Here is an 18,988-nt window from a genome sequence, read left to right on the forward strand (position 1 = left end):
GCTTCACCGCTTTCAATAAAACGTTCACCAAACTATCTGACACCCTCAAGACGGCCGTCATGCAAATGGCGGCACCGCTTTTTGAAGTTACGGTGTCAGTTACCGCTCTCTAGGAAACCGCCCCATTTCGTTTACATAGACAACGTTCTAGAGACGTCATTCACCGCTGTATTACGGCCGCTATATGACGGCACCGCTTTCCTAGGAAACCAAAGCTTAAGCCTTTGGGTTCTAAAACGGCTGGCACTCCGGCGGTGAGCACGACGGATAATGTCATTTATGCTGGCGTGTCGTGCCATGCGGCCAGGTTTCTAAATGATTTAGTGAAATCTACCTTCCTAAATGCGACAAAATTTGACTGAATTTAATTATACAACTGTATTTAATCAAGCGCAATAAGCCCTGTATATAGGGAAGAAAACGTATGTACTCCATGTGTATGAGTTATGTTACCCAAACCTACTTATCTAAGGGATATATCAGACAGAGAGCTGTCATGCGGTCGAGTGTTCTTCGAGCTCTACTACTACTACTTCTATTTGACCGACGCGATCAGAATGCCTCCTGGGTGAGTATATTATCTATGTAACGTACAATGACACAAAGAACGCAAAACTGACCGCTTGACCACGTCACCCGCTCCCTGATAGATCCCTAAACAAAGACGTCACGAGCAAATCAATTGTCGGCAGTGGTTTACTGGGGCCCGATTCTCCTAAGTTAATAATGTCAAAATCGAATAGAAATCGAATCGCAATATGATCGCAATAGCAGTTTTAACCATATCGGGCATTCTGCTACTAATAAAAGACCAATCGTATTCGATTGACATTTGATCGGTGTGCGATTGGTCTGCTATTTTGGTGATTTTGGTCTATACGGTAGTTTGCTGTACAATCAAATTGCAATCGTAAATCATTTGCAGACGAAATGATTCATTATTGAATGACAGAAAAGGATAAAAACGTTTATTTCAAAGAAAAAATAGCGGAATGCCACATACGCTTCAATCGTAATCGAGTCGGGATTGGATCTCAGTCGAATCGAGTCGAACGTGAATCGTATGTTGCTTAAGTAAAATTAGGAGAATCGGGCCCCTGGTTTTTATGCTTGGCTAAGTTTGTTGGGAAGGAATGTAAGTCATGTAAGTTCGTTGTATCTCCATGTGATAGCTGCTGTTAGTGCCAGTAAAATCAGCAGGTCTTGATTTCTGACACTTACGCGAATATTAGACATTTAAATAAAACTACTTTTACGGATTTTATCGCGGTTATATTATATTATTTAATCCCGACGTTTCGGATCCTTTACAGCATCCATGGTCACGGGCAGACTAAGGTGTTGGTCGTCTTGATATATTAGTTACAAACAGCTACCCTACATTTTGTTAATTATTATTGACAATCAGATTCACGCAAAACGAGCTCACTGTATCCTTAAGTCGAGCAGGCACCCACTGATGTATAATTACCAGCCATATGTTGGCCTCTCAGACTTCTGAACGTCTTGGGGAGGGCCTTTGACCCTGGTAAGAAACAGCCGATTTAATTAAGATAATATACCTACGACAATTAGTAGTAGTCAGTATTACTAATGTTAACTTTTTAATCGACGAGATTGATGCAGGGTAGAATTTGGGAGAGAATGATTAAGCATTAATACTTAAGTAGGCACTTTTATTTATAAAAATATGGTCACAAAGATTTTATAACAAATTATGTTAAGTCTAATATTTTGCTAAACCGTCTAACTGATAAACAATATCACAACCAGTCCACGTAAAACTTTGTACTTTAATCGAATCTCTAAAAATTCTAAGTACGTAATAAGTCTACATAGCTCTTAACTTCGACGATTTGCGTAAACTCAAACATGTCCATAATTTCATTTTGGAATTATATGTAAATTATCACATGCTTACATAAATATTAAATTCTTTGGAGAACTACTTGACTAGTCAACATGTTTCTTAATGTGATGTTGTACGTATATAATATTGCTTTCTGGGGGCTGTCTTAGATGTTGGTGACTTTCTTGATCCAGTCGCGTACACTAGCAACCCTGGAGAAGACCACGAGGGCTCCGTTGGAACAGCTGTGTGCATCGTTCTCGACCCACGAGGCGACGCCGATCACGCGGCCGGTCTCGTCGACCAGACCGCTGCCGCTGTCACCCTAGAAACACAAAATAATTGTTTTTAGCATTTCAATACTAACGTAACATAACCGACTGTCGCTGCGGCGAATCATATCTGATACCTAATTTAGGTAATGTAGGAATCTCAAATTATATTCTGCAATTAGATCACAATTGAATATTTTGGAAATCGGTAAATTCCCTTCCACGTGTGTTAAAATTGGATGCAGTGGAAAAACCAGCTGTATAAATTGAAGTTGACCTTTTGTCACGCTATGATTGAAACAGCTTCTCAGGGCCATTTCATGTGGGACATTTGTTATTATACTCTTTTATCCACACGCAAAAGAATTAAATGATCGGTTGATACCGGTTATTTGTTATGCTATCGAGATGGGTAACTTAACTTCTAGTGAGTGTAAGTAGTAACTTTAGTTAAAAAAACACGTCTAGTGCGTACTTACATTGCAAGCAGAGTCAAATCGTGGTGGGAGTCCCTTGACGCACAGCATGTCCTGGCTGTTGTACTGCTCCAGAGTGGAGCACACCTCGTCACTCTCAACGGCCAGTTCCATCCCGTGCATCTCGCTGCGCATGGTGCCCTGAAGAGAAGATGAACGTTAGGAATGTTAAAGATTACAAATAGCGGAGTATACAATTTCTTTCAATTTGATTTCGGATTTCAGACTTCAGACTTCCTTTCACCTTGCAGATCGGGTTATACTACGGAACTGAAGAAAGTGTTTCGACATTAAATTACTTTCAAGTGCTTTAGTTGGGATTCAATGTGTGTCAATCATGTGTATCAACGGTTAAACCAAATCTGTTTTGGAACTGATTTAGCTATGGACAAGAAAGATTGAGCAGTGAATCAGTATCACAAGCAACAATTGATTGTATTGGGTCGATACAAATGAAAGGCATGGTTGCGACCGCGATTGTTGTAACTATCAAAAAAGAAGAAATTATCACGGTCTCTTGATTTTCTAGGATTCGGTTGCAATATTAGTGTTCATCAGTTTTGGTGACTCTGGCAAATAATACCCAAGGTGTAATCGTGCGCATTCCTACCTAGGTACATGAAATATTCTTGCATTGGCATTTGGCATTTTTAAATAAAACATTATTTAAGTACGAGTTGTAGTCCTAACTACGCAATGGAAATACCACATTCATTCGGTATTCGTTTCAATTGTTTTAACGAGGTATTTATAGAAAGGTGAACTTACTCCGAAGTGGTCAGTGCCGTAGCCGCCGTAGCCGACTTTGAGTCCGACAGGCAGACTGGGCTGGTCGTCCAGCTTGGCAGCAGCCATCACCTTGCCGTCCAGCGGCAGCGGCTCGCTCAGCTCAGCCAGCAAGAAGTCCCAGCGGGCAGCCACCTGGAGTCACAAGTTGTCGATAAAGAACATTTGTTGAAGCAATCATTAATGCAAGTGTCGCCTCACCTTGACATGCTGTCATCATGTTTAATGTATTAGAAGGAAAATGAGAGCGATGCTAATAAACCTAACCATTGTTCTTTGTGTAAAGGTTTCCGTAATTATTGTCACGGAAATGTGCCAAAATTATTTCACAAGAAAGGCCAGTAGGTGAGCTCTTTCTTTGTAAACATCGTATAATTCTGATTAAATACAACGTGGTGACTTGTGGATTTTATTTCTGACTCATTATGCTCGACTGATTCAACTATAGCTTTGTTTATTTCGAGGTTTCAGTAAAAACATTGTCATTAGTTGCATATAAATGTGGGTCCTTTGTTTTCCTCCTTAGGTACGTTGGTCTTTTGTCTCTTAATAGTCCCAGCATACAAATATTTCTTGAAACTATATTTGTCAGTGTCTGTTGGAATTGGAATGTGAATTGTCTCGAGAACAAAGTAGCTTGCAGCTAGTGCCATAAAGGTTTTTCTTTCCCCCATTTTGTCTAACTCGTGAATAGAATTTATGGAAGGAGGATTATATTTTCACTACATGGCATAAGTAAGGGCATTAGGTAATTTTTCTTGAGGTTAAAGTGAAACTGCTTTCAAGTGCGGTTATTACCTGCTTGAGGTTGAACTCATCGGCGTCCAGCCAGTAGGGTCCCACACTGAATAGGGGGTGGATGACCTGCCTCTTCACGTGGCGCGTCACTCCGCTCTCGTTCTCAGTGTTGTTCGTGCCTGCCAGGATGTACCGTCCACCAGTGAACAGGGTGCTGGAAGTAAAGGTTTCACTTGTAAATTACACCAAAAATTCATTAAAGATCATCATCAGCATCAACCAATCTTCATAGCAACTTAATAAAAAGTAGGAGAATTCAATGATAATTGCACATCTTTCTTTTTGAAGGTATGGATTTGGGTATGGTACTTTTTTCTAGTACCTACATGGTTTTAATTGATTATATTTTAATTTATTTTATTGCACGAATATCTATATGCATGAGTCATAAGTTTTAGCCAATACCTAAATGGCACGGCAAGTTCAGGGACAGAATAATTAAATTAATTTCATGGATGCTGTTTGATTGCCTAACAAAGCTATTGTAGTCTTAGTAAAATTGTCTAGTTCCGGCTGACAGCACATTTAATTTGATAGGTCCAGACTTAATAGAATACAACAAATTATACCTTACCTAATAATTGGGTACAATAAAATCAAATTGCATTTGATTATAATTGAAATAACGACCAGATAGCAAGATAGATAGAAAATAGTTTGTTCGACTAAGAACTTCGTTAAGCGAAAATATGGTCCCAGTATGGTTCCTTGGCAAACACCGCAGTTTTTTCGATGATACTGGATGTACCTGAGGATGCACACAAATATCAGGTATTTGTCTTACAGAGTCACGTAGTGTCGTTTATTCACGAATTTGTTAGTGACAAAATCTTGGAGTCAGTATTAAATATTATTTATCTTTTGAGATACTAAGAATCGAACCATTGAACTGCGTTTAGTCACTTGAAATGATGAATGATGTTAACGCCACAATCAAAAATAGTTACGCATTCATTTCGTATCCCAGTTTTGCGACGTAGGATAAAAAATATCGGTGGTCAATGTCAAAACTTCACGTGTCTGTCCCGAGGTTATCTAGTGTCACGGTACAATGATAAATATTATAAATTAACATCCAACCATAATGTTATTGGAAAACACTAAACGCCTTAACGTATGCCAATTTTTAAATAAAGATTATTATGTAACGAGCGAAAATGTACAATAGCTATATTATATTCTATTGTTGTGTCATTATCAAATTCAACAATTTTTACCTTTGATTATTGAATGAGCCTTTACATTCAGAGTTTTTGTCAAATGAAGTTGTGAACCGGAAAGTTTTATTTTAAGCTTTGCAATTATTAGTTGACAAGAATTTCTTACAAGAAAAGGAAATACGCTTAACTCGAAAGTATTCTTATTAATCATGCCGACGTATCACTAATAGACCCATGATGCGAGGAAATTAAACCAGTTTCGTTTAAATTGGTTTTGTTTGCATTTGCATTTCAAATTGCTGATTTAGGTGGCGCGGTCTGGTTTTGGGTGATAAAGACATCCTGCGATTAAGTTGCTAAACATCGATAGAGCATTAAAGTAACTACCTGCATACTTAAGGCACTCTGAAGTTATTTGTATATTTATATAACTAGTTGTTAAAGGATAACATTAAATAACCACCTTTTACACCCTTACTTCCTGTTGGTCTGGATTTTGTAAATATGCTGTGCCTACTTGGAATAAAAAAGCGCTCCTTGTAGGTACCTAGACTATCCTTTGTAGGCGTTTTAATGATTTACTGTTTTCAAACAAAGGGGTCGTGGTGGCCTAGTGGGCAAAGAACCGACCTCTCGAGTATGAGGGCGCGGGTTCGATTCCAGGTCAGGCAAGTACCAATGCAACTTTTCTAAGTTTGTATGTACTTTCTAAGGATATCTTAGACACCAATGACTGTGTTTCGGATGGCACGTTAAACTGTAGGTCCCGGCTGTCATTGAACATCGTTGGCAGTCGTTACGGGTAGTCAGAAGCCAGTAAGTCTGACACCAGTCTAACCAAGGGGGATACCCCTTGGTTAGACTGGTGCCGATAACCCGATAGGTTGCCCGGGTAACTGGGTTGAGGAGGTCAGATAGGCAGTCGCTTCTTGTAAAGCACTGGTACTCAGCTGAATCCGGTTAGACTGGAAGCCGACCCCAACATAGTTTGGGAAAAAGGCTCGGAGGATGACTGTTTTCAAACAAAACTGTATCGCTTCGTTAAGAGATTTAACGATCTTGTCACGTAGGTTCTGGTTTATCGACATATTGTACTGTATACATATAACAGTGGTAATAAGTTGGTCGATATGCGCAGCGTTGAACATGACGAACAAGGAAAACCCAGATGTTTTGTTATGCATGCGTGTGCGCCGGTTCGACATCGATCTTGTTATCGCGTGGGACGTATTCACGCAAGAGGAACAAATAAACCAGTCCGTAAGCTGGGCTCTCCAAGAACTTTGTTTAAATGAAAGTTATTGAATGTCATTATTGAAGAAGACGACCTTGTAACCCATATTTTATGAAATTTTGACACTGAACCGGAACAATATGAGTAAAAGGATTATGTTTGGTAATATACTTTCCTACAAGTTATGAACGAATACAAGCTACAGCTATGAAGCGTCTAGTAGTAAGTCCCAACATGTTTTCAAGTTATATGACTACAACTGAAAGACAAAAGACAAGTTCTTGGCTTTTTCACAACGTCCTGACGGCATTTGAAAATATCAGGTCATGTATTTCCAATAAAATGAGTTCTTCAAACAAACGCCTATAGGTAATCCTAACAGGCACCTATTGTGGAAAAACAATATTTGCATTATCCATTGTTAGCATCCTATGATAGGTAATCAGCCCTTTTAATGAGTCATCAATTCATCATTAATAATATATTATTTACCTCCTGGAAGGTATGATACGAAGATGCATCATTATAGGCCTATCAAAAACAGCTTCATTAATAAAAACATGTACTTATATTTTTTTTGGTGTAAAATAAAAAGTTGCCATATTGTTACGACGTAACCTTCACACGATGATTGTTACGTCAAATCTTGGAATGATAACGGTTCGCATTGAAGGGGTCATGGATTTACGTAGAAGATGCTAAGGTTGTCTAACTCGCGCGATATGAGAATAAAGACAGACATTGATAAAAGATACAAGATATTATTTTTTTATTTTGCGGCGTATTAGTGCCTTTATCTCGTCCCTTCTAGGTGTTTTGCCTTCGTCCCCTACGTCTTTCATAGGCTTCAAATGATACAGAAATACTCACAGACAGAGCTAATTTCACAAGGATATACAAAATAGATGTTCTTAGAGAAGTTTCAGTAATGGTTGACGAAACTTTGCATTATAGATTACGCGGATCAGCAACTGTCAGATATGGAAATGGATGTACTGGTTATTTGATTTTGTGCCCTCATCATTAAATTACTATAATTATGTTACTACAACGTTTATTGTCTATTTATGGCAATTAGCTACTGGACTAATGAGAGAGTGACACGGAATGACCAAAGCCTACTGATTTGGTTTCCTCAACTTTCTATTAATAAATGCTAGTGACAGTACCTACTTATTGACCAGTGTTTACATAGGACATCAGTACGACGAGGATAGCAGACGCGCAGAAATAAATAGGTAAAATTCAAGCCTTTTCCTTATGCTTATCAGAATTATAAATTCTACGAGCAAAATGGCATATCTGCATTAGGGAAGGCCTGTAGGTACCTATCCATCAGCATATAGGTAGGTAGACTGTTTTTGGATGACATGTGACCTTACAGGCAGTTACCTACTATTGCAAACCAACTTTTTGGAACCGTGCAAACAGTGTGACGTTTCATAGGAGCCGGCAAAGGCCTATGTGAACTAAAAAGATTTTGATTTTGAAAAAAACTTGCTTATTGATGAAACTAAACACTAGTACTATGTTTAATGACTTGGACCAACCAAATTCGTCAATTCAGATATTTTCTAATCCAATATTTAATTAAATAGTGAACTTGATTTGTCCTTAGTCTCACCTAGTCTCCAATCTAAACATCCGTGAGATGTTCGAACTAAATAACATAAGGAAAATCGCAAAAACTTTGGTCACAGGTAATTTGACCATAAACGGACTGTTAATTGTTCAAAACATAAACATACAATTTTAAGATGCCGTAAGCCACGAAGGTTAGGTTTTTTGTCCAAAATGTGTTCTAAACATTTCTTAAAATGGTTTTTGAATAATGATCGTGATCTCATTTTTGTTTTGAATAAATAAAGCCAGAAGACTGATATAGCTCGCCTACGTGTACGCCTTTTTCGTGAAGGCAACCATATGAGGAGGTGGATGTTTACCAATGGCCAGCAGTGAGGATCCATGTGGGGCTGATGATGGTCCCGCCGCAGGTGCCTCCGAAGAGTACGGCATGAGGGAACCTCTCGTTCACTGGCTTCGGAGGAACCGCTGGGGAGACCGCCTTCGGGGCCGCGTCTCCTTCGGCTTTCGTTGGCACATTGGCTGGAAATAAATTTGTGGAAATCAGTCGTCATGTAAGTTACGAATACGGTATATGTACCTATTTAATACTATGAAATTGCAGTCCCAAAAGAACATAATGATGAATCTTTGTGCTAGATCGTTAATTTGGACTTTGATTCAATAAGGATTGTCTGGTTTACATGTGTACTTATATCATGCATTTGATTTATTTATTAACTCTATACTATAAATCTGAATTAAAATGCCACCTAAGATTAGGGCTGCCATCCGTCCGGGTTTCCCCGGATTTGTCCTCGTTTGGAGGCCGTCCGGGGGACGTCCGGGCGGGGTTTCAAGAAGTGTCCGGGGAAAACCCGGACATTTTTTTTACGAGTTGAACTACAATCGACACACAGACTGCAGAAGTCGAAGTGTCTCAAAACTCAAAAATTTTCGCGCTCGATTCGCTCGCGGCTTCCTTTCTTGACACTATTTTTTTACGTTTAGCTACTTTAAATTCAAAATATTCAAAAAAAAATGCGGTCGCTTCGCTCGCGGTTGCTTCACTTTTCGGATTTTTTTTATTATACAAGTTTAGGTGCTTTAGTGCCTAATCACCATCAAGTAACCTATCAAAAAGGTAGCGCCGTTTTAAGTCCTATTACTAACAAGAAGCTAATTCCTAGTTTCCATATGAGCTTTCTTATTTATGAGCTTCGAAATATTAAGTCATAATCTTTCAATACTAGGTACCTACTACTTGAGCTAGATATGGCCCTGACGTTACATGTAAGGAAGCACCTCATTGAATTTAAGTATATAATAGTAGTAATAGTAATATTAAAAACTAGGTCTTGTTTTGTTAAAAAAAATTCCGACTCGTCCGGGGTAAAAATGCGATTTACGCCAAATGTCCGGGTTTTTTAAATATTTGTCCGGGTTTCGCAAAATTCGAAATGGCAGCCCTACCTAAGATATATGTCTAGGTAATGTACCAACGAGAAGCGAACAGTTCTTCGCGGTAAGCGTATTAATTCGAAACAATACGGCATTATTTATTTATGCAACGCAACATTGCAGACATCTAACTAAACGTTGTAAATTATTAATGCATCAATAGTAGATATGGTATAAAACAAAGTAGCTTCTCGCTGAGTGTCTGTCCCCTATGTACCTACGCTTAGATCTTTCAACTACGCGACGGGTTTCGATGCATTTTCATTTTATTTCTAATTTCGTTTCATGGCGGTGGAACTTTATATCTACGTGTGGTGGATATTATTTTTTCTTTAAGGGGCTGGTTTGTAGGGCAGCCCTACCAACGTATGGATGTTCCCTTCTTATAAGTGCCTGCGCCACGATTGTTGTCAACAGAACTAATCAACTAGGAACTTAGAGATGCTTCTTTGAATAAGAGGCAAGCGAATTTACAGCTTAAAGCGCTATTAGACAATTCTGTTCGCAAAAAAAAACAGTCTACTGCATTCATTGTAGGAATAGAAAATTGTAGGTTCTTACAGGAAAACTACATTATCCTTGCTTGATAAAAAAATTATAAATGCCTATAAGCTATTATTTATACATATTAACTAATGCGTATAATGAATGATGCATGCAGTATGCAGGTGAATTTCCATACTATGTTAATCGATTAACAACAATAGAAATAAAAAAACAGGTCTAAGAAATATCATACACTAATGACATCAATTAGGAAAATTGTAATTGCTACTAGATACGTAGGTACTATAATTATGCACCTGCTACAAACTAATAGTATTAACTGAAAGAAAAACCGCAGTTTTTCCCATTTCTACGAATGTTGAGTACGAGTGAGCGATACAAATTGCTCGGAACGCAAGCAGAGCGATTGTTGGCAAGCCATGTCGGAGCAATTATGTAACATCGATGGGAAACTGAATTCGATTCAGTTGATAGCCTCTGAATACGTGATACAGATAATATCGTATTTTCATTGTAAACAACTATGTACTTACTTTGATTGATCAAAGCAAGTAGTTAATGGGATTTTTTTATGAGTTGTTTTGTAGTCGTTTTTCCGGGTAGGCTTTTATTGTAGCTGAGGGTACCTACGAGTAAATAATTAAGTATATGGATACTGTTTCAAATTGTTCCAAATTTATCCATAGCACATAACTAATTTAGCTTCCTAAGATTTAATTATTTAAATTTTTAGGAATGTCTTGCAAAAACCTAAACCTCACTACTAAGGGTTATTTATTTATTTACCCTATATCCTATATGTTTGTTTCATAATACTATGTTTAATGTACAGTTGAGTAGGGAATTGGGATGGTTTAAATAACCCCAAGAATTAGTTTAACTTCCCTAGAAGCCAGAGGTATGTGCAGATACAATTAATAGGAAGAACTTTCTAAGTTGGGTATTTCACTACAATACAACATGGTATCCGGGTTATTGTTGATAACGGCACTCAAATTCTATACACGGTAATCAGATGTTACCATTAATCGGTCAAGAGGGTATTGTGTTATGTCTGAACTAGTTTTAAACTATATCTAACTAAAGACAAACGGTTTCATTTAAAATTCATCAGATTATAAAACAATACCAAAATTGATCTTTAATTCATAATGTAAAGTAAAAAAAAAATGACGATATTTGAAAACAATGGCACAGATAATTTATAAGTCAATAACAATATCTTTAGGTTAGTAGGTCTAAGAATATATTACTGATATGTTTTCAAGAGCATGATTACTGGGGTACAAAACGATATTGTATGGGTGTTTTGATAAATAAAAAATATGAGCTTGATAATTAATTAACGTTTGTAAATCCTTTTAGAGCTCGTTAAACATGTTTGTTATTTTAGTTTATATTTTTGTATAGTCCATCAACAATTCAATAAGATATGAAATCAATCATTTTCTATTCATAATATTTCTATAGCAAAGCAGTTATTGTAGGAAGATTATTTTTATAGTTTACAACTGTGGTTTGAATATAGATATCATTGACATGTATATGTTCAGCTGACGATCTATTATAAATGCTCTGCTTCATGTCCTCGCTGAAATAATGGTCAATTTGACCTTCTGTACCTTAATTTACACAATATACTAAATTGTAAACTATCAGTCTTAGTGCAAACATCCCTATCATGATTCCTTCATCAAATTTTATATCAACAGTTTATTCTTAACATTGACCGTGACCTCTATGTATCATATAAGGCGTTTTTTAAGGAAGTATGCATAGGTTATCGATATGTTTTGAGCCAATTTACGTTGTTTTTGTCAGCTAATAAGTACTTATTATTTTTTAATTTTGTTTTGTGATGCTATAATTGGGTTCGACGCCAGTAAAACCGGAGTAAACCTTGTTGATAAAATGTGTCATTGTGAAAATCTTACTGTAAATGTACACTGTTTATGAGTCATAGTGGTCATAGTTAGATAACCTGCTAAGATTTGTTCTAATATGTTTTCAAGATTCCATGAATGGAGTGTGCACGAAAACAGTCAATGTCAATATTGTTTTTATTCTACCTCCCACTATTTAATGTTTTTTAACTAATTACTTACTCACAATGATAGACCGAAGAGCTCTGATTTACGGACAAAAACAATTGAAAAAATAACAAAACACGATTGTTTGGACAATGCATTTTACAAATTAAACTTAGCTTTAAAAATAAATGATCACAATATTTTTAATACACGTTGTTATTTTCAAAGAAAGCGAGTGAACTGATATGCAATCAAACATTTTTATCGCATTATCTCGAATGTTAACTAATAACCGCGGCTAAATTTTATCGAGCGCTTTTCATTTGTCGAGTTATTAATCTCGGAAAAGCCGGGTTTTATGAAACAGTGTGTAAACAAACGATTTATTTTTAATCATCTTGGTATTCCCATTTGCAATTTAAGATCAATAAGTAATATTTTTAATACCACCAACAAATATTCTTTCATATTTTTTGTTTATAGATGTTTAAGAAAGGTTGTTTGTTTGATTTGAGAAAGAAATGGTTTTACACCACTGTACTTACTACATAAATCCACTAGAATTAAATTATAAATCCGATTCAATCACTTAATGTATTAATTAACTCTCTTCCTAACAAAATATCAAACCAAATTTTATCAAACACTCATCATTTTGCACAGTAATAAGACAGGGGAATAATTTAATATAGGTATTTTTAAATATGTCTAGAATAAGCACTTAATTTTCTTAATTCTATTTAGTAAAAAAATATGTACACTCACGTGCTTTAACGATTTTCTGTATGTCGTTACCTCCGGGGGCGGCGTGAGCGACCGCGAGGATTGCAAGCGCAGAGCACACAGCCAACTTACTCGCGAACATCGTGGCGGTTTGACGCGTACGCGCAGCCGTCGCACTTTATATCAATCGTTACTTACTCCACAGCAAGCAAACTGACGTAGGGTAATCTTTATTAGTTAGCCTATTATGTTAGTGGGTCTGTGTGGTCATGTGCCGTGATCAATGGGATGCTGATGTGGTTAGATTTCGTTGGAGTTAGATAAAATAAAATCTTCGAAAATATACTTCAAGTTACTTACTTTTGTGATAAACTTAATTTTTTAATTTATTTCATCCCAGATCTTGCTGATTTACCCATTTACATCGCAAAAAACGTTTCAGGATTAATGGGATTTAACACTTCACTAAGTATAGGTTTTTTTTTTTGTATTTTGTAAGTTTGACAGTACTTAACATTCTATTTAATTTCTAAATAAGCCATCAACTGAGTGTCGCAAGATCCAGCTTAGTTAAACAGGAGTTAGGCATCTACACCTTTATTCACAACAACTTAATTGATGACAGGAAAAAATGTGTGATCATATTTATTTTAAGTTAAATAACATTTACTAATTTAAATCTTTCATGATAACCTTCCTGCATATTATTGCACAGTTGCACTTGCTTAATCAGAAGAAATAACCGGAGCTTTGTCACTCAGATAAGGGTTTCTAGGAGAAATACATTTTATTGACATTTTTCCTCATTAAAATTACCAGGTTATAAGGGGCTGTGTAACGCTGAGAAATACCCATTTTTAGTTAAAAAAAAAATCTTTGATTAAATGATTGTCCTTCAGTGCTTATACATGACATAATTATTGATGCCATTTTTTAGTTGTATATATGTATAAATAAGGCTTTTTTTTACGTCATGTAAATATGTACATAAATGCACTACTATGTATAAACAAAGCAAAAATAAAAAGTACATTATTGATTGTTGTCAATGTAATCGAACATATTATTTGTCACAGCTTTTCACCTGCCTTTCTGTTTAGTTGAAACGCAGCTGAAGTTCGTTTTCAAGAATCCCTAATCTCAGGAACATGTAGGTAGGGTATTTGAAAATATCTTTCAGTGAAGAAAGCTAATTTGTCGAGGACGACTGACGGCTACTTTTAATCCGTGTGCGCGAAGTGACGAGGGTGAAACTGTTGGTGGAAGTAAGTTAACTTGTACATTTTTAAGTTACACATATAGTTTAGTTTATCAATGGGGCTCAGCTTAGCTCCACGATTTGACCAGGGTTCTTAGACTGTTAATGTGAAGACATCACAGTCCTTCTGTCATCAGAAAGCTTGTAAGTGGTTGGTTAAGTGTCTGTCATTTGCCTTACTTTTAGCACTATTCCGGTAAGTCTTTTCAGACTTTGAGACCCAGATCTTTCTCGAAAGTAGTGGGTGATATAGTGAGTATAAGGGATCATTGACGTCAACAAATTGACGAAAATCTTCACCTTGCCATTGGACGCTTTGTATGAATAGATAAAGCTTAAGCAGATGCGGGTGGCATCGATTTTTTCATCACGCACGCAGTTTATTTTTATCTGCAGGTAGGTAAATACAAGAACACCTTTGTTGCAGTATTGTGTAATATGTATATGATGGTAGATGACGAGTAGATCTAGATCTGTTCATGACAAATCCCTGTTCTACACTTTTAACTTCTTGATATTCAGAACAGTAAGAAGGTGGGACTACCTCATTTAAGTTGTAACCAATTATCAGGAATAAACCTAAAAAAACCACTAAATTAAAAACAAGTCATCAAGGCGAAAATGTTTTTTTTCCTATCATAAGTAGATACTTTAGCAGTTTTACACGTTTTGAAAATCTAACACGATTTGCATAAACCTATTCAAAACCTATTCTTCAATATTTTTATTTCGTCAACATGATAAGAAAATGTCATCACATAGGTACTAGGGATTTTTTTTATATTATCCTTCCTGTTGTTTATTTTTATCTAAGGGAAAATATTATTATCACGTCTAAATAGGTTAAGTTCGTATTGTGTTATGACAATGGCGGATCATAACAGTGCCTGTAGGATAAGTCTGCGGAAACGCAGCGATACTTCACATCAAAGCAAACTATTATATTAATCTGTGGTCAAAGTCCGAGTGGACGGTAGCTCTACACGACCTGGCTTTACCCGCTCCTTGAGCCATGGTGCAAGAATCTGGTATTGCCATTTTAAAGAAACAATCATTCATCAGATCTTCATATATTAACGAAGTATGGTGCCGCGATGGCAAAGAAAAGATTGGTACTAGTATTAGGTGTTTGGTATGTTAAGTTTTTAATAGTTTCACTCAAACTAGTGCTCTGTTTGATAACACCACCATTCACGGTTTTTAAAATCCCACCGCTCAAGGTTATAGAATCCGTAGCTACTACGCGGTTTGTTGAAGTTAGGAAAAGTTAATTATTCACTTGAGTTGTAAGATAATATTAATTGTTTTTCAAAACATCAGTAGCGTGCCTAATCGATCGACTTGATACCTTTTTTCTCACTTACTTTGTTATCGGATATAAGATGAATAATATATTTTATTTTTAAAAGTCGCTTATGGGTAAATCCAAAAGGAAAAGTTACCTGCTTCGTTTGCTGGAAATGGTGGTTAAAAAAACACTAGGTAAATACATTTGAATTTGGCGTATTACGTCATACTCTGTAGACTGTAAGGAAAGGATCTAGAAGGAATTGAAGTTCTGTGTGTTTGGGGAATAAACAGCCACCAAGGACATGTAAGTGAAAGAATCCTACGAATATCGATGATTCATAACATTATTAGCCACAGTGCTACTCATCGTCTCCGACTGTTTTTTGTTAGATTTGCTGTCTAATATCTCGAACCAGAGTTATAGCTGAATAACTAACCATTAATTAAGGGTTTTTTTTGGGTAAAAGATGACGACCTTTCTTCGGTTCCTTTAGAAATTCCCACATTATTAAGGAAAAGATTGATTAAGGTCTTTTCGCACATGCCTACGTCAGCGAAGCTCTCACGCTTACCGCCGGGAAAGTCCTAAGGTTACGATTAAACATTAATAATTTAATATATGAAGAATGTATATTTTAATATAATTTACTTCTCGAGAATTAATGGAAGATGTCCTTGTGGCAAGAGAACAGGTCATTAGTAGTTTAAGGCTTAATGGATCGAAGTACCCCGACCTAGGCCCTATTTTCCTCCCATTTGTGGCAGGGGATTTTCAACGCACAAAATAATTGCTTTAAAATCAAATCGACTGAATAGTCCTTTACCTATTAAGCAAATTAAGGCAATATAAAAGTAACAAGACCAGATATAATTCACACAACTTATTAAATGTGTAACTTTAATGCAGAGCTGAGTGAATGCAAGAATATAATTTAATACTATAATTTATTTTAAGCTAGCTTTTGCCCGCGGCTTCGCTCTCGTCAACTGACTTCTCTACTTTACCCTATATTTTTTTTTTCATAAGAACCTTCTCCTGACAATAATAAACACAACAAAAAAAGAATTAGCCAAATTAGTCCAGGCGTTGTTGAGTTATGCGCTTACCAACACATTTTGCGATTCATTTTTATATTATAGATTGTGGAATTACAATAGCTATAAAACTGGTGATTCTGATTAATCTCCTCAGGGTTCAAGGGAGCCCTTGACTTCGCAGTTATTTGACCTCGTGTTATCTTAGTTGCTAATGTTTAGTCTAATTACCAATTGTTTTTCAAGTTCCGCATCAAACTGTGTCATAAAAAACTATATTTATATATTAAGTAAAGAGTAGAATGAGGGTTTGTCCTATTTTAAGGGTTTTGTTGACAATAGGGTACCGAAGAAAAACATGAAATGAATTCAAATAAACTTTAATAATCTCTTCAACGTCTACAGCTTGAGAATTTTGATCAATAATCGTCAATTACTATGAATAATTCCAAGATAAGTGCAAATACGCGTAACATTGGTTGTCAAAGTAACCTCGTAAACAATCATAATAATCATTATGTTATGTAGTATTAAATACTGTCATATTGCTCATCATTATCACCTAGAGACGATAACTCTTACAAATTAACGTGAGATTATTTTCCTCTTAAATGACTACAAAATCAGGAATGTCCAACATCTTCAAACGCTAAAGATACAACTACAAAATTATTATAACTTAATTACAAGTGAGATAAATTATTGCGTTCTCAATAAATAATAACATAGGGTGTCGAGCTACTCGTAGCCACGGATATAAAGCTCCTCTTCATTCGTCTAACTTGGAAAGCTATGTGCATCAACTATGTCCGCCCCCTCTTCCCCTCCACGGCACAGCCGCGTACTTACCCATAGTCACTTAATTAATTCTTACACAGTTATTACAAGGGCGACTCATGCCTCAACTCGCACACCTAAATAACTATAATATAAAACGTGATTCCAGTAATTCATATACTCCGTGTAAATAATTGGTATTTAGGCAAATAAACAGTTACAAATAATATTATACTTAATATTAACATGTCAAATATTCAACAAACTAATTTGACCGCTAAAGGTAGAATTCCGTGGGTCGCGGCTGACGTAACCGCGCGCGGCCTACGACAGTCGCCGGCCGCGCGCGACAATAGTCAACCTATGAAAATGTATGGCGCCGCTGCCGAGGTCCGCGACAGTCGCGCGCGGCCGACGAATTTCGTAAGCCGCGCGCGGCCGTACGCATCTCAACATGGTCTAGCGCTTAATAACATCTATAGAATCTTAGTAAAACCAGAATTGAATTGTTTTTTTTTTAGTCGGCAAAACTTCCTTTTGTTTTCATTACAACACAAATGCTTTTGAATCAGTATTTGGTAGTATCCTTCTTCATTTCTACTTTTTAAAGATAGTGTCGATTGGTAATCTATTTTCATTATACAGCCACAGCAGCACGTCATCCTCCTCTTCTTCAAGGATATCAATTAGCACTTCGACTAACGGGAACGGACGAACACAATCTACTAATTTCAAGACAATGCCGCGCGCGGCTTACGAAATTCGTCGACCGCGCGCGACTGTCGCGGGCCTCGGCAGCGGCGCCATACATTTTCATAGGTTGACTATTGTCGCGCGCGGCCGACGACTGTCGTAAGCCGCGCGCGGCTGTCGTAGCCGCTATCCTCGGAATTCTACCTTAAGACAAAATAACATCTGTACAATCAATTCAATTCGTTTCGAAATATTTGTGAAGCCTTTATCTATTCTTTTGATGTAAGTAATTTTACAGAAAAATAATCTTTGTGATATTGTAAATAGGTATGTGCCTAGATGAAATATCGTTTTCCAAAAATATAAATTAAAATACTGAGTTTAATTAGTTGATGAACAGTGTCGGAGAGCGAGTGTCTGTGGAGCAGCGCTCGGGCGCGCTCAGGAGACATCGGCAGTGTCTCGTCGACAACCACTAGTAAAAAACCTCAAGTACACTTCGTTTCGTCTAAAACACTACTTCGTTTAATAAATAATTAATTAAAACAATAGAACTTTGACAAAAGTAGAACATTAAAGCCATCAAAAAGATGCGTTAAAAATTTTCATCAACAATTATTGTGTAAAATTGTCTGCAATCGTTTCATGTTGAACGGTTACTCGACTACTTTTGTCAAATTTCGTAACAATTGTCGTCTATTTATTGCTCGTAAACTACCTAACTACTGTCGCTACGTTTACCACTAGTTGTTATAATTAAACTATCGAACTGACTAAGAGAGGTGTGTACCTAGAGAGTAGGATCCAAGTTCACTCGCGATGCCTTTGTATACAAGCTGCGAAGCACACAACACCGAGAATATAAAAATATACCAACGATTGGTCACTGACAGTAGATCACAAGTAACGATATAAAGAAATAACACTAAAAACATGGTCAAGTGGAACTATAGAAAATGATAGATGTACAATACGTTACCGCATCTGTTAAGATTTTACTACTATTTGATTTTATAGTGGTGATAATTTAAATACTTGTCGCACTTAGTTACTTCTAGAAACGAGCATTTCAGAAA

At 36.6% G+C, this 18,988-nt stretch overlaps 1 protein-coding gene across 2 annotated transcripts; it reads right to left on the minus strand.

Moving 5' to 3' along the window:
* Positions 1 to 1,868: 1,868 nt before the first annotated feature.
* LOC110377165 (scolexin B) lies at positions 1,869 to 13,062 on the minus strand. Of its 2 annotated transcripts, none has more exons than XM_021335873.3 (6): positions 12,902 to 13,062; positions 8,519 to 8,681; positions 4,182 to 4,335; positions 3,366 to 3,518; positions 2,601 to 2,738; positions 1,869 to 2,174 (listed from the first exon to the last, which is right to left on the minus strand). In XM_021335873.3, the coding sequence occupies exons 1-6, from the start codon at positions 12,999 to 13,001 to the stop codon at positions 2,016 to 2,018; spliced, it is 867 nt and encodes a 288-aa protein (XP_021191548.2). In that variant the 5' UTR covers positions 13,002 to 13,062; the 3' UTR covers positions 1,869 to 2,015. The 2 variants fall into 2 exon arrangements, with proteins under 2 accessions (XP_021191548.2, XP_021191547.3); XM_021335872.3 differs by lacking the exon at positions 12,902 to 13,062 and adding an exon at positions 12,216 to 12,367.
* Positions 13,063 to 18,988: the final 5,926 nt, after the last annotated feature.

This window comes from Helicoverpa armigera, chromosome 14 (genome assembly GCF_030705265.1).
Source record: "Helicoverpa armigera isolate CAAS_96S chromosome 14, ASM3070526v1, whole genome shotgun sequence".
In the NCBI taxonomy this organism is placed as follows: domain Eukaryota; kingdom Metazoa; phylum Arthropoda; class Insecta; order Lepidoptera; family Noctuidae; genus Helicoverpa; species Helicoverpa armigera.